Source organism: Apteryx rowi, unplaced genomic scaffold (assembly GCF_003343035.1).
Source record: "Apteryx rowi isolate R43461 unplaced genomic scaffold, aptRow1 scaffold_750, whole genome shotgun sequence".
NCBI classification, from domain to species: Eukaryota; Metazoa; Chordata; class Aves; order Apterygiformes; family Apterygidae; genus Apteryx; species Apteryx rowi.
Window position 1 is genome coordinate 156,735 of NW_020451039.1, and position 16,455 is coordinate 173,189.

Here is a 16,455-nt window from a genome sequence, read left to right on the forward strand (position 1 = left end):
GAGTGCTAAACTATTAAATATGTGACATCTTGAGCAATAACAATGTCTTAAAGAAAGCAAATCCTCTGATCAGCCTGGCTTGAGGAAATGGACTTGGGAGATCTGAGTCATGAAGGTGATTTTCCACCAGGTTGTGGAGTGACAGATACCAATGCTTTAGCTTCAGAATATGTTATTTTACTAATGAGCTCTGCAGTTACATAGAAGTGCTATAGTTATTGGCATAGCATTTGTGGTAAGCAAATTAATCTCTAGTGCTTCAAAACGTAACACAGTTTCATGAGAGCGAGCTCAACTGTCTTGCCAGGGTACTTTCTGTTCCAGGATTATCTTCCCAAAATTTGGATCTCCCCTAAATGACTTGTCTAAATATGAGAATGACTGAAGCAGAATCTAAAACGTCTATTCCTAGTTGTTAAGATAGCCTTTACATAGCCCCTCTTTCCTTATTTTTTTATGACATCAAAGAAGTGTAGAATTACACAGCTGTTTTCTAGAAGTGCAAAAACTGGAGAGAAAAAGACCTTTCATAGCAGTTAGGGACTCTTATAGTAATTGGTTCTACTCCTAATTCTAGAGCAGTCTACAGGTAAGGATTTTCAAATTCTTCATTACCAAATTTTAGTACTCATACTGACCTTACTGCTCTTTTTCCCAGGACCTGATATTAACTATGTGAACTTGAAAGTACCAGGAATCTCTTCCCAAATGCAAAAGTAGAGTCTGGATGAATTTGGAAGTACAACTTAATTGTGAACACAATTGCACTTCTTGCATATAATTGCATAAGTCAAGGAAGACAGCTTCTAGTAGTTGGGTCAGATTTTTAATTTTATGATCTAAATTATTCATGTGACTACTTCCATAAGCTTTCTGCATAAAAATTGACGTCATAACAGAGAGGTCAGCTGGTCTTGTTCTAGCCTTTAAGATTACCAGTGGTAATGGGAAACTGTTTTCCCATAAATATGTACTTCATTTATGCTTCCTGACGTATATATCAAATATAGGTGGTGAATTATTTCTAAGCTTTATAAAGCAAAAATGTATTGCATAGGTTCTAGTTGGAAGAAAATATTAGACTGTGCATGCAGGATAAATGACCATGAAGGGTTAAATGGCAAGTGGACACAGAAATCCAGTTCAGGTTTTTCTTTTTCTAAGTGATTCAATATCTTGGGAATCTCAAAAATCATTTTGAGTCAATTATGGAAAGCCCAATGCAAGCTACAGTGCAGCTTCAGTCAGACCAAATGATATGATGCATAGAGAACACAAGGAGATCAGTACAAGAATGCATAGTGCTATTATACAAATCACTAGTACTCCCACATCTGAGACTAAGCAGTACTAAACATTATATATCTCAAGACTGATACAGCAGTAATATAGGGGTACCTAAGACAAGTGGTGATGATGATTAGGACTATAAAGATTTTTATAAGAGGAGACTGAAAGGCTGGTATTGTTTATACAGAAGATAGACTGGGAATTTCTATAACCTGTCTCCTAAAGAAAAATATAAGAACATATCCAGTACCATCAAATAGAATAAATTCAAAACAGATAAAAATATATGTATATATATTTTTTAACATGAAATGTGATGGAATGTTGGAGTTCAAGATCGCAAAGATTGGAAATTTAAGATGATTCAGGAAGAGATTTGACACATTTCTTGGTAAGATTTTTAAGTATGCTTTTTAGAAAAGAAAAATAGTCATTAAAAAAAATGTCTCTCTGAGGTACACATCTGCTTTTAATATAAAGGTTTCTTGCATCTTCTTGTGATGTATCTGGGCTGGCCAGGGTTAGAAATACTGAGTATGAGTCAGGATATTGGACAAAATGGACCATTATTTTTATTCAGGGTGACAATTTCTTTTCCTTTTGCAATCTGAATTAATTTATTGTTTCTCTTTACTCCCTTTGTCAAGGAAAAATGCGAATGCTAGCTTTGATTTCCCTTTCTGCCCCCATAACTTTCATAGTCTTCTTTCAAAGATCCAAAGGGGCAAATATTTTGAAGCATTTTTCACTCACATTTCATGCTTATAAACTATGAACAACAGGTCCAGGACTATGACAGATGTGAATCTCATTGTATGCTTCCTCTCCGTCCTTTTCTGACATTTCACTACACTTTGAAAAATGAGAGATGATATATTTTGCAATTTCAGAGATGCTCAGCTGGAAACACAGGACCTGATTTATTCCAAAAACACCCATCCCTTGAAACTTATTCTATTTCCAAGTGTTGCAATTTCAGTCTTGGGTCAAATACTGAAAATCTTACTATAATTTTTCAAAGAGCTTAAAACATTCATAGGAAGTCTGCTTGAAAAAAAATCCTTCTTTTACTAAGGTTGCGTTCTCCTACTAGTCTCATTTATAGAAAAGCCAGGTTCCAAGCCCAAGATATAAGCATTCTTGCTTGAGGTACTAGAATGTTAAACCAGGATCTGAATTTTGTAGCTACTTTTTCTCTCCATAAAGGACCGAAATCCTAAATCCCATTCTTGATAGCTGTCAAAGCAGCAAGGTAAAGGTTATGATTAGACTGTTTGAAGACAGAATTTCTGTTCTGTGGAAATTTCAGGGGAAAAAATAAATGCCATTCAGTTGTGGAATTAAAAGAATAAATACTGATTTTTATTTTTATTTTCCCCAGGAGGAAAAGCAAAATTAACTGTTTAGAAATAGTTGGAGTCTGAAGGAATCAGAGAATAACTAAGGTTTGAAGGTGTTTGCAGAGGACATCAAGCCCAACCTCTTGTGCAGAACAGCTCCAGATAAAGCAGGTTATTCCGGGCCTTGTCCAGGCTGGTTTTGAGTTTGGTCACCCTCACAGTGAAAATCTTTCTCCTCATATTAAAGTGGGTTTTCCCATGTTCCACCTGGTGCCCGTTGCCTTTTGTCTGTCCCCTGTGTGGCTCTGAGACACGTCTGCTCCATCCTTCCTATGCCCTCCCAGCAGGTAGCTGCAGACAGCAGTAAGGTCTCCCCGAAGCCTTGTCTCCTCCAGCCTCCCCAGGCATCCTATGCTCCAGCCCCTCTCAGCCCGGGGACCCACCGCTGGGCTCCCTCCAGGCTGTCACTGCCTGGTGTGCCCTGACCGGGGAGCTCAAGGCGCAGCAGCCCTCTGGGCACCCCCTCACAAAGCTGGGCCGAGGGTGATAACAGCCTCGCTTGGCCTGCTGCCTGGGCACGCAGCTCCATGGGTGGCCAGCGCTGTGTGGTGCCACCGGGACCCCCTGGCCGCTGCTCGAGGTGTGTCCTGTCCTCGGGGCTGCCCCCAGCTGCCCCGAGGGGCGCCAGGTCCCTGCCGGTGTTTCTGCAGGCGTGCGTGCACATGGTTGTGTTTGTGGTGAGGCACAGTCAGGCCTTGGCAAGCCTGTGCTGGCTCTTCCCAGTCACCCTGTTCTTCGTATGCCTAGACGTGGTTCCCTTGGAGGATTTGGTCTGTAAAAGCTTCCCAGGGACAGAGGCTGAGTAGCCTGTGTTTACCTGGACCCTCCTTTTTGCTCTTCTTGAAGGTGGATGTGATGTTTAACTTTTTACAGAGGTCTTATAACCGTGGAAAGGCCATGTGAGCTATTCCATGTGGCCACGAAGGCTGGTGTTACCTGACTCCTGTTAGGCCCAGACCCTGGAAGCCACAACTTCCTGCTATATGTTTACTTGAATTATGATTATGATTTCTCATGGCAAAATACATTTTTTAATATAAGAAATCATAAGTTTACGGCCCACACGCTCGTTGTTTTAGTGTGAGAAGAGATTTTGTGCTGTATTGCTCAAAGGCCACCTTCTGACAGAAATTCATCCTCCTGTTGTCTGCTTTTTTCCCCCCCCGTTTCTCCCACAACTATCTCTTCTGAGATTAAAGTTCAGGAATAAAAAGTGCGAGGTGAGGGACAATTACTCTGAGGCTAATTGAAAGCTCCCAGGCAAGTAGTAGTTGAAATGTAGCCTGGAAAAGCTATTTATAGGGAGCTCAACATATAGAAGGGAAGATGGTAAGAGACAAATCACAAGGGAACATGAAATACAGTATGTCTTTTGAGCACTACTATAAACACACCATTCATTGCGTTACAATGCAAATACCTGTGGCAATAAATCTACCAGCGACTACTATGCTTTAAGCAAGAAAGGAAGCTGAAGGTCCAGTCTGGCAAGGCCACAGCTAAAGAGGCGCTGACAATAGCCTGCTCCTATCTAAAAGGCAGTAGGGTCTGAAATGGAGACAAAGTATTTGGTGTGAATCGCAAGCGTCTAACAAAAACAACAAGATGAAATGAAACTAAGAGAGGAAAGAGTGGTGAGATGTGATAAGCTGTGGAAATGCCTCTGTAGGAGTGAGAGGGATAGCCCATCAGCTGAAATTATGCAAGTTGCATTGGTTAACTCATTAGGAAATGTTATCAGTCCTGTGTAGGCAAAGAAATGAAGGGAGTGCTCTGATGGGATTCCTCGTCTCTAGCATCTGTGCTGCTCTGTTGCATTCTCAGAAGACGTCCCATTGAAATCCCTATGGAAAAGTTGCCGTGGATTTCAGTCTGAGGTGGATCAAGACCTTGGTGCTAATATAGGCTGAGTTTATCATAGTCATTTGTTTAGGAGCAAAGGTGGCAATGCAGAGGGAATGGTTGTACCAGTGTGAGGACTAGAGAAAAACAGGCACTCAGTACTCCTTTAGCTGTGTACAGGGAGCTATGGTGATGAGATGTAATGTTGGCTGAACATCTGTTTTCCCTTTATAGCTAAAACTAATTAGCTATACTATGGGGATTGTGGTACTCCATCCAGAAGAACAGTATGGGTTTGTGTAGTTTTGTTTCTCTGTCAAGAGACTATTGTGTTCTATATTTGAAAATGTAGCACATGAAAGTTTAATTTGATTTTCCTTATGTTTGTCAAGAGATCTCTCTCTCTCTCTCTCTTTTTTTTTTTYCCCCCCTTCTCACTCAGATATCTCACTTACAGGTGCCTCAAGTGTGTGTGGAGCCAGTCTTGTTCTCACACAAATTGTTGCCCTTCTGATGAAGAAGTTTCACCATGCTAGGCGAGACTGGAGAGGGAGTCTGTCAAAAGTTCTGCTGCCTGTTCTCTTTGTTGCAATGGCGATGGCCTTGTTTAGTGTGAAGCCACTGGCTATTGATTATCCTTCGCTCAAGCTGACACCAGGACTTTATGAGAATGCAGAATCCTTCTTTAGGTAAAGAGCTCATCCATCATCATCAATAACCCAGGATTCTGGGACCTTTACCCTTGAGTCCTCATATTCTAAAGACTATTTGCTCTCTAGGAAGAATAATAGTTCACTTTTCACAATAACTGTTTATTTTTCAAATGTTTATTACATTTTTATAGATTATTATGACGGGGACCTAAAAATAGAAAAGCATTACACAAAGAATTTGCTGGAGGAGCGGGCAAAGACTTTGGAGTAGTCTGGGTTGGGTACTCTGTTTCAATACCAGTCGTGAACATTTGTACATAAATGCATAAGTGTATTAAAACAACCCAGTTTGTGCTTCATGCTTCATCTTATTTAGCTGTTTTTGTCTGAATGCACTTTCTCAAAAAAAAAAAAAAAAAAAAAATCTCGGGTTTGGGAGTGCCATACAATAGTTACAAAGCCTGGTCCCCTTCCTACTGAATTGCTAGTTTCTATATTCTTAACTTTGAAACCAACTAGGTTTTAAAATATTTTTTCTGGCATCTACAGTGTCTGTAGCTCAGCTCTGAATTACTCTGTATCAACTGCATGTCATAGATACAAGTTGTCTTCTCTATTGGACAGATATCTGAATATCTTCATAAAGATAACATGATGCTGTTTGAATTTATATATGAAACATAAGACAAAAAAAGTGTTGGGAATGCATGTTTATAATGAGAAGGACAGCTCTGAGAAGTTGAGATTTGTTTAATAATTGTGTTGAATTTTCTTTATGTGTAAACAGTTCGTGTGTAGTTTTTTGAAATGAGATCATTTTGCTGTTTTGGTATGTTCCTTATGTATGGGTTTTGTAGTTCTTTAATTTCTTGCTAAACACATAGGGTCTTGAAGACGAAAGTTAATAGAACTAGATGTAGTTCTGTTAGAGCTCTATTAAAGTTCTATTAGTTGTAACAGAATATTAACATGTTTGGGTTTTGTTTTGTTTTCTGTGGCCCATTTTGAACAGCACTGAAGATGATAATCTAGGAGACCTTTCTCAGATTCTGCTGAGACATTTTTCTGATTTGGACCACGCATGCATACATTCGCAACAAGGGTAACTGTGAATAATATATTGCTAAAACTGCTCTATTCTGATTTAACTCTTGCTGCTAACTTGACAGAGAGGCCCTGATGTTGATGAAGAAACCAATGATAACAATTTTATTCCATAAAACTTAACAGTAAAAAATCATTAGCTGTTAGTTGGGACTATGAATAATTTTTACTGAATGCATCTGCTAAAAAAAAAAAAAAGAAAAATATTGATGGCACTGAAAGTAAAGGAATGGGTAAAAATAAATGTTGTAAATAAGCTGTAAATTCAATATTTTATTCTATGTAATGTGGAATATCTTAAGCTTTTCTTGGCACTGTGAGAGTAATAACAAATATGCTCTGATGAAGGAGCTAGCATCCAGGTACATAAGTAGGCCTCTTTATTAAAGGTCCAATCCAAATCCCTTAGAAGTCAGTGACAGCTTTCCCATTAATTTCAGGAGGATTTTGATCAAGTCTGGTGTCCATATGACTGAAGGTTAGACAATAATTATAGTGCTTATTAAGAAGAGTTCCAGATTTCCAAAGTTAGAAATGCAGAGTGGTGACCATGGTTTACTTATCTTATGCATGCAAACACCAGGTGTACAGCTAATTCATTGCTTACATACATAAATATTTTAGTGACTCTACTTTGGTCCAAGTGAGTAAAATTGACATAGCTTCACACATAACTGCTGTTGTGACAGAATACTAAGAAGGTGATCAGTATGCCACATCTGCTTGTTGCTCTGTGGATTTTTTCTGTTGAGTAGTATGTTTTTCTCTCTTAATGGTTATTCCTGTTGTTATGTATTTTTTCCATTAGGAAAAATAATTCATGTTGGCAGATGGAATCTACCTCAAATCAACATTCATGTGGATGTGTGACTGAACAGGAAGTATGTCCTTTTATATAGTATGCATAGTATGTGGTATGCATGCATAAGTATCCATGTAGTTGTGAATGTTTATTTATATGTATATACATTTTCCCCCCTGATTCTTTTCTTTTTGAAGACGAGGCAGTTCTGAGAGAAGGGGATGAGGAAGTAAGCCCTCAGAGTACTGACTTTGTTATAACTGGAGATTTTCTTCTATTTCTTCTAATGTTTGGGCTACATGTTCTGAAGTCTTCAGGGAAAGGACCTGCACAGTCTTGGCAGAAAGTCTGCAGTCATTGTGTTAACATTGTAAAACTATTGCCTCTTCCAGAAATGAATTATTGTGGTGATATTTTGTGTGAAACAGATATCTTAGAAACAAATGAACAAGAAAAAGATTGCAGCATAGACTTTCCTGCAAAGTATATTTAAGTGCAATTTTGCATAAATCTGAATATGTCAAGACTGACTAAACCAATACCTAATAGTTTACTGAATTTAGTCTGTAGTAGTAGTAAAAATGATACCTGCGTGTAGAACTAATCAGATTTTGAGGTTTCTTAAAGCTTTGCATCCTGAACAAATTTGAAAAATGTTAGAGTGACATCTCACAACACTTTGTTATACTAAAACATACTGCAATGTTTACAAAATGGAATATGCTCTTTCAAGGAGCCAGGACAGGTGGTGACTAGAACTGACATGACTGACATCTCAGAATATCCTGGAAACCTTTATAACCCTTCATTTTGGGACAGTTTGTTTTGGAAGGCTGCCCTACAGCTGTGGAATATGGAAGTCCTGACTCCATATGTCCTCAGGGAAACCATGAAACCAAGGTGTTTTTTGTGAAACGCTTTACTTTTAGTTAATCAGCAGTTCTTAACAAAACTACTACATTGGAAAGCTTCCAAACAGCTCTGTAGTATTCAGTGATAACCAGATAGAAAAATATAAGTGTACAGTAGAGATGGTCTAGGTTGATCTAAAGTAGCAGGAATGAAGGATGGCTGAACTCTTTAACAGCAGACACAACTTTGTTTTAAATGCGACACAGAACTTTGCTTACAAAATATGCATGTAAATGGTTAAGACATAACATTTGACAAGCTGGAAGACTCTCTACTTTCAAAAGGCAAAGGGCAGCTGACAGAAGCTACSAGGAAATCTGCTTGTAACTGAGATTTTATTATTAGAGTTTGGTTTTGCTTTAGACCTTATATCTGAAAATAAAACAGCCTTCGAGGAAATAAAAGATCTTGAAAGAGAGAGAATTTCTGACCATCTTGACTAGTGAGTTTGCCTACTGACTTGCTCTGAGGTTGAGAAGAGTAATAAACAAGAATGTGAAACTGTGGGTCTGCAGACAAATTTATTTGCCTAAATGAGACCATTGCACCTAATATTTATATCCTTATTAAGGAAAAGTAATTTAGAATAAGAATTGGATCTGAAGTATAGTCTTATAGTTTTGGGAAAAGCGGAAGGGGGGAAAACTAATTTTTGACTTGCTAGGCAAGGAACATGTCTCCCTGTTATACTAGAGAGACATATATTTAGAATGCAAGAAGGTTAAAATGGGAACAGGAATTCAGCCTCCAGGCGAGGCCTCTTGGTATGTAAGCAGGAAGGAGAGAAATCACTTAACAATGGAGTCAGAGCCTTTATCGGTGAGCTGTGGAAAACCGGAATCTCTGGTAGAGTGACTTTTGACTTGTGTAAGGTTCAGATGTCAAGTAAGTGTTAAAATTTTTCTTTTGTTATCTTTATTTATGAGGTTTCCCAAACCTCTGACTATAATATCTGACTCCTTTTTTTTGGTTCAGTGAGAATATCCCAAAAGATCATTAGAAGACATCTTCCTTTATTTTCCACCTACAGTCCATCAGTGAAACTTTTAAAAGAATGTTGTGTGGATTAGAATTTTCATCCCATATTCATCTAGTGCATTTTTTGTGTTTATTTTCAGACCCAGCAGGTGAGTAATAACGACCACAGAAGTCTTGTTGCCTTTTTCATTGCTGTAAGCCTTTCCAAATTTGTATAAAAGTTTTGATGTTTTCAAAACAAAACTCACTAACAGGGTTGCAAGAGAAGTCAAAGGTGGCTCTGATATGTAGGTGACAACTACAATTACTTTAGAGGCCTTATAAACATAAAACCATACATAATTTCTTGAAAAGCTATTAAAGCTGAGAAAGGCAAATACAGTTGAAAAGCAATGCCATAAATTCTGAGTACAAGTTCAAAAATATGGCTAAACATAGTGTCACAGGTTTTTAAGAGGGTTTTAATGATTTCGTATGTATTGTTTCCAGATGTGTGCAAGTTTCAATGTCTCTGCTCCCTATGTGAAGAATAAGAAAGGACATATTCTGTATAATCTTTCAGGGTTCTTTGTGGAAGAATATTTAGTCAGGCCTTCCAACAAACCAAGGTAATCTTAAAATACATAACATACATTTATCCTTCATGTATAAAACACATTGCCCTTCCTGATCCAAAGCATAGACCTGTATCACTAGGAGTATGAGGAGTAGCTGCCTTTTTCTGTTAGTTGTTATCAAGGTAGCCAGGCTAAGGCAATGTGGAGCCTCCACTATGGTAACCTCTGAGTTTCCTCCAACAGCTGCATGATAATTGCCTGTAGGCATGGCCTGGCTCTTCTTGCCACACAATGAGTGTTTTCATCATCTCAAAGAAGAAACACTTACATATCTACACAAGACAAGCAATATAGTTTCCATTCCTCAGAGACTTGGTCAAATATTGGTGCACGTGCTCAAATTAATCTTTTCTTTGCACTAATAAGGGTGGTTGCTTACTTCTGGTTCTCCCCTCTCTCTCCCTACCCAACCCCACCCTCCAGCAAGACTTTGTATTCTCTGATACCAGTTGTGAGGGGTTAAGTTTTACTTTCAGTTGGAATAAATAAACCTTAATATAGATATTTCCACTTTTATGGTCAGAAAAGACTGCTAAGGAAGGCAAAGCTTAAGGCAGGTAATTTACTGTTACCTTATTTTATATTATTAGATATGGTGGCTGGTCTTTTGGAGAGAAGACAGCCTTTGAACTTCAAGATCTAAAATTGAATAATACCAAATACAAGCCTCTGGCCAAGGTAAGGGGTGTGTGTGTGTGTGTGTGTGTATGCATGTATCAGTTATTTGGGCTCCAAACTTTACAGTGCTTAACAAATAATACATTGTTACATAAAATCCTTGTGGTAGAAATTGGGAGGAACCCTCTGGATCTTACAGTCTATTTCTCTGTTCATAATTCTTAAAGTATTCTCCAGTGTTCTGAATAATCCAGTTTTAAATGAGTCAAATGATACGGTTTCTGTTATTTTTCCTGTGAACCTACTTCAGAATCTAACGGAGCTTGCCTTTAAAACTTCTTTGCTAGTAGTCAGCCCAAATAATCTTTTATATTCTTTGTGTTCTACAAAAAGTCAATGTCAGAATTGACAAAAGTCCACTGAACTTTTAAAAAAATGAGTTATTATTGATGGTTATTTCATTCCTGCAAGGAATATTTTTCTTTGCTGGCTTTTTTTCTTCTCTTTTTTTCCTCCTTCAATTTGATTGCTTTAAAAAAAAGTAAAGATTTAGGTTTTGGGAGTATCTACTTCTGTATAAGAAATATACCACCCTGCATTTGTAATCCACTTTTCAAATATAAGTAACTATTATTCTCTTTTTTTTTTCTAGAGAAACAGGCATTTACCGTGCTGAAATTGTGCAATAGGTCAGATTTTGACATCTGAGTCTCTTCTGATAGCAGTTTGTACTGCCTTGCACTGCCCCTCATAGCCCCTGTCTTCTTTCTGGAGCTGCCCCTGAGAGCCAGGGACAGAATGATTACTCTAAGTGCAACTCGAGTCAGGGCCGTTTCTTGAGGCCTTTTGAGACACATGGGAAAGATATAGTATCTCCATAATGTGAAAACTTGGTATGGGATCTAGAGGCTAAAAGGGAATTATCAGTGCAAGAGAGATTTTTCCTTAGGAATGTGTGAAAGGTTCTTTTGATGTCCATGCAAATGTAGACCAGTAGCAAAGAGAGGAACAGCAGTCTCCAAGGAGCGTTAAAGAATCTCAGTGAGTTGCCTCTATTTTTGTATCTGGGCTGAAACAGATATATTAACAGAGGTAGCTGTCATTTTAAGAAAGCTGGACCTTCTGCATTCTACATCAGAACATGAAAGAAAGATAATTTTGCCTTTAAGTTGTTTTATAGGGTATAGAAACTAGGTTTTATTTGCTCATACAAATGAAGAGAAAGAACAGCCTAACTAAGCTCTATCCCCAAATCCCTTTTGGAGGCAAAGGGTAGTTAAAAGAAGATGTAGATATTCTCCAGTCCTTGCCAACATCATTTCATGTTTAATTTTGCAAAAACACTGACTGTTTGCAATGCCTTTTCCATGTAGTTTTGTTTAAAAATGTACCTATCAACTCATATATATTTTCATTTAGATCATTCATCCTCTGTACCCCTGGCTTTCTTACAGCTTTGAACTCCAGTTTCATCAATCCTTAATTAGGAACTTGAAGTCCTAGAGGATTGCACTAAGATGTGTTTTTCTGACTACTGTTTTTGTTCTATGTATTTTAATCATTTTAGATGCTTGTTTTGACACGCCTGCACTGTGGTTTTTGTCAGGGTCCTTTTTTTTAAATGTCTTTGGCACACAGCTCCACCTGCAATCAGCATGAGGATAAGTTATGGTTATACTGTTAGCGAGTAAGCTTCGTATTTCAGAGCCAAAGAAAATAGTGGAGTAGATTTATAAAGGGCACTGTGTTATCTAAAATACCTCCTGGAAGTGGCTTTCAACTGATGCAATGTCAAATTATTGCATTAACCTTTCAGTAATTAATGACCAGACTTTTACTTTGACCTTTCAGGCTTGTTCACAAGGTGGTGGATGTAGCATTTACATAGCCTGTTATGAAAGAAAATGGGAAATTTGCATCTGAAGAGACATACTGTACGATTCATTTCATTTTAGAAAATGTCTGAATCCTTATGTTATTCTCCTCCACTACAAGAGCCAGCTGCACTTCTCCAATTCAAATTAAAAATGCCTGTTCAAATTCTGAAAGAGGTCTATTACTTTAGCTATGGTATTGTGCTGCAGATTCCACTTACATACAGAGTGCGTATGTGTGCGTGCATGCGAGAGAGTATATCTACCATATGCCAACCATGTCTGATTAAAAGCATTGACTACTGACATTCATTGATGATTCCTGCTGCATGGTAAAACTGCAACAACTTCTCAACTCTGTTTTTCCTGATTTTTCCAGACTTCCTGACTATATATTCCTTGGTTTCTTTTGATAATGTGGGCAAGAAGTGTTCCATAATAATTTCATAGTTGCTGTTTGTAACATTATTGAAAATAGGAAGAACATGTGGTAAATTCAATAGTCGTAAAAGGCAATTTATCTGTCACTTTGAAACTTTCATCTGAGAGGTTGAGATTTGAGGCTTTACAGTGCTAGTAAAAGTATCTGAAGGAAGCTACATCTCTCCAGTCAAATACCCATTCTGTCTGCCTCCCCATAATGAAACTTGCCCAGATATCCTCAGGGATTTCTCTCTCCCTCCTCTCCCTTTTTTCTTGATCACTCAATATTCATTATAGGCTATAGGTTAGTCAGCCAAAACATCAGTCTAGCATTATTTTGGAACAGGTATAAGTGGTATGGAACAGTGGGAAGCACATCTTTGCACTATGTATTTCTAATGTGGGAAGAGGCAGTGTTTTCTCTGGGGAAGGAATTTTATCCACTATGGGTGGAAGACGAAATGATAAAAAAAAAAAATCAACCATGTTAATCTATGTATTTTTTCCATTGCTTATCTTTTTCCTGCCCCCCCTCCAATAAGCAATTGTGTGTGTGGTGCATAGAGAATATGCCAAGTATTTTGGCTGGCACTAAATATTTATATATCTTTTATTTTAGTTTTGCAATCAATTTAGAATAAGCCATAAGACTTCAGAAAAAGGGCTTAAATGTATCTTCTGATGAAGAGAATAACCTCAAAGACTCTTTTCTTTTTGCCAGATTATAAACAATTAAACATCCAGCTTTAATTCAGTTATTTCCTGGTGATTTGATTCAGTTACATAATTTAGCTTGAATGAAGAATTCTAATTACTGTGCAGGAAATTGAAATATATTGTTACATACAATGCTCTATTGTGTTTTGTTGTCTTTTCTTTTGAATATTTGTCACATTATTATATTTCTAAGGTATTCTGTGAATACTTGAGACCTTTCCCCTGCTTCAATTAACTGAAGATGTGTCATCAGAATTTTGCTTTATTGTTTTTTTTTTTAATTGCCATTTTCCAATACAATGAATGTAATTGCAGTGGATTTTCATTATGCATGTTTAACTTTCTGTTCTGCACAAATCTTTCCAAACAAGATAGAAGAAGAAATGGGGGTGTGTGGAGGTGAAAAAGACTGGCTACTTTTGATCGTTTATTTTTGTTTCTTTGCTCTAGGTGTATCCAGGAGTGCACAGACTTGCACTTCTCTGTTCATCTCTTTAAGGAGCTCTCTTGTTGATAAAAGAATGGGATACCTAGTATGTATAGTATTTTGGGGGAGTTGAACTGGAGGAAAACAAAGTAATTGCATGAACGTTTTTAAAGAGGGAGGAAGTTTGAGACTTGTTCTTTATTTTCTTTAAGTGTGGGACATAAGATGCTGATGAGATATTGAAGCAGCTGTAAAGATAATATGGTGGAGGCCTGTATTAATAGATTGAGGATGTTCAGTTTTGGGAATGCATTTACTTAAAGAAGGCTCTTAAGGTAGGGTTTACAACAGCATGACTGAAAAGAGCTTTCAAGGGACAAACAATGGAAAAGCATTGGATGAAATGCTTGCCATCTCTACAACTGTTTTTGATTTACAGAGAGAGGAAAAGCAAATGATAATATAGCAATTTATAACAGAATACCACAAGATCAATGAATAGACAACAGGAAAAAAATGTTTGAAGTCTGATAAATAATAGAGTTATTGAAAGAAATTTRCACTGGTTAGGTCTGGTCAGTGAAATATTTATATGCTAATGTTAGTAGCATGGACAAAATATGGAGAAGCTAGAATTATTAATTCACGATCTGAAACCGGGTACTGTAAAAGGCATGTCAAAAACATGGTGGAATATCAGTTTATGGAATAACAGTCATATCACAGAACATGAGTACCGCAGAGCAAGCACAACTGAGGAAGCAAAGATGAAGGTGTGGTATGGTGTAGCATTGCCAATAATGATGTCAGAGTCTGGAATGAGGTAAGACTTGATTACTGTGGATAAGCAGAGTTTGCTTGGGTCAAAATCACTTTGAGAAGAGATTTTGCAAACACGCTTGGGAAAGAGCATTAGTAATGTTTTCAGGGAATTGTTTTAGGTTCTGATGGTCAGGTTTTGGTACAGAAGCTGTTACAGGGAGAGATATTGTGAAGAGTTCTGTTATTCTGGCAGATGTTATCATCCCAGGTATAAGTTGGAGAGTAAATGCTAATCGCAATGGAGGCCCAGATATTCTTACATGAATGAACTGCTGGATTAAAATATATTTAAGATAAAAGTGCAAAAATGTTTAGGTCTTGCATCTGAGTGAAGAGGAAACAATCTTTAGGGAAGTTTCCAAGATATAACTGTATAGATAATAATTTTCAGAAAGGATTTAGGACAACTGAAATCCTAGGAGGAGGATGTTAATCACAGTAAGAAAGCCCTGTCTTAAAATTTGTCTACAGTGCAGTCACTATTTTAAGTACTGAGTTAAATACTTAGGCAGCTCTCTTGAGCTGAGCTCTGTGCTACTTGATTTGGACAGTTATTGGTCTATTTGTAATTTAAAATCCAGATCAAATATGTGTACTTTGCAGTATGATTCAGAGTCCAGACACAAAGTGAGAAGTGCTCAGCATCACCCTGAGATGGACAGAATGTGGATTAGCAAATAGCAAAAAGTAAAGAGTTCTTCAACTGTATGAACAAAAGAGACAGATCAAAGTCTGCTGTGCAGTGAGGGGTGGGTAGTAACCAAAGAAGACTTTAAAGGTGTCACCAAAACTAAAAACAAACATACGTAGTGCTTTGACTTTGTTTTCAGTATGGATAATGTGGTGTCAAAGGCACTACGATTAACAGTAATGAGGCATAAAAATGGAATCGATTTTCAAAGAGAAAGCTTAGAACCCAGTATGGTCAGTTTTGGGACGTATCGGGCTATTTCTCAGCACTGATTCTAGCACATGGAAACTTCAGGCCTGCAACTGTGGATTTTGAGTATATTTATCAAATGTGGATATTTCTGCATGATTTGAGAATAAAACATTTGTTACAGCAAAAGTACTTTCCTGTGCTCCTCAGAGAGACTGTCAGCCCTCTCTGTTTTAAAAGTTTGTCTGCATTCACTTTCTTTCTGTGCTTAACAAGCTACTGATAATTGCTTGTGGAGCCACAGCTTTGTCCTTTATGGAATCATTTCATACTCACTGTGTAAAGGGTGCCTCCTTGTTTCTTTCTTTTCCTGTTTCCTAGGGCATACTCTGGACCTAGACATGTTATGCTATGAATTGCTTGCAGGTATTACTTAGATAAGTCCTTTTGAAATTTCATAAACTGAGGTTCTCCACTTGTAACACTAGTTTTCCTCATCTCTCTGTGTTTCCAATTAAATTGGCAAGTGTTACTCTTGCATTGTTTTTCCTCCTTTTTGACCAAATGTGTGTAAAGGATGGGAGAGAGTGTTCCATTAAACCAGAGAATTTGAATTTTAATTAAGATCGGTGACCATCTCCAACAGTGAAAAACAACCAGCTAAACTCTGAAGGACCTGGACAGATTACAAGATTTTGTTTTGCCTAGGTCACCTTTTTCTATAAATAGGTGTCTTAAGAGGACCATTCATCTCAGATGTCTTTGTGCAATTCTTTAAAATATGGGAGCTTTCAGATCTGGTGTTCTGATTCAAGCCATTTTGATTTACAATATCCATTCTCTTTTCCAGGTGTGGTACAACCAAAAAGGTTTCCATTCACTGCCATCCTACTTAAATGAACTAAATAACTTTATTCTATGGCTGAATTTGCCTCCTACTGTGGACTGGAGACAGTATGGTAATATTCCTTCTTAAGTGTGTATTCATATCTTTTGAAAAGTAGTTTTTTAAAATAATTTGCAATATGAAAATTTGTGATAGTATCAAGTCTGATTACAGAGTAAAATTTGAATTTACAGTTCGCTGTCTGTGCCA

General features: G+C 37.5%; 1 protein-coding gene across 1 annotated transcript in view; it reads left to right on the forward strand.

Annotated features, from left to right (window-relative positions):
* The window catches only part of ABCA13 (ATP binding cassette subfamily A member 13), a 201,325-nt gene that overhangs the window by 117,625 nt on the left and 67,245 nt on the right, over positions 1–16,455 (forward strand). Inside the window, exons 37-43 of the mRNA XM_026088100.1 lie at positions 4,975–5,221; positions 6,198–6,287; positions 7,098–7,170; positions 9,122–9,130; positions 9,471–9,589; positions 10,189–10,276; positions 16,210–16,318. Of these exons, the coding sequence (XP_025943885.1) occupies positions 4,975–5,221; positions 6,198–6,287; positions 7,098–7,170; positions 9,122–9,130; positions 9,471–9,589; positions 10,189–10,276; positions 16,210–16,318 (735 nt within the window). The remainder of the gene's footprint in view (positions 1–4,974; positions 5,222–6,197; positions 6,288–7,097; positions 7,171–9,121; positions 9,131–9,470; positions 9,590–10,188; positions 10,277–16,209; positions 16,319–16,455) is intronic.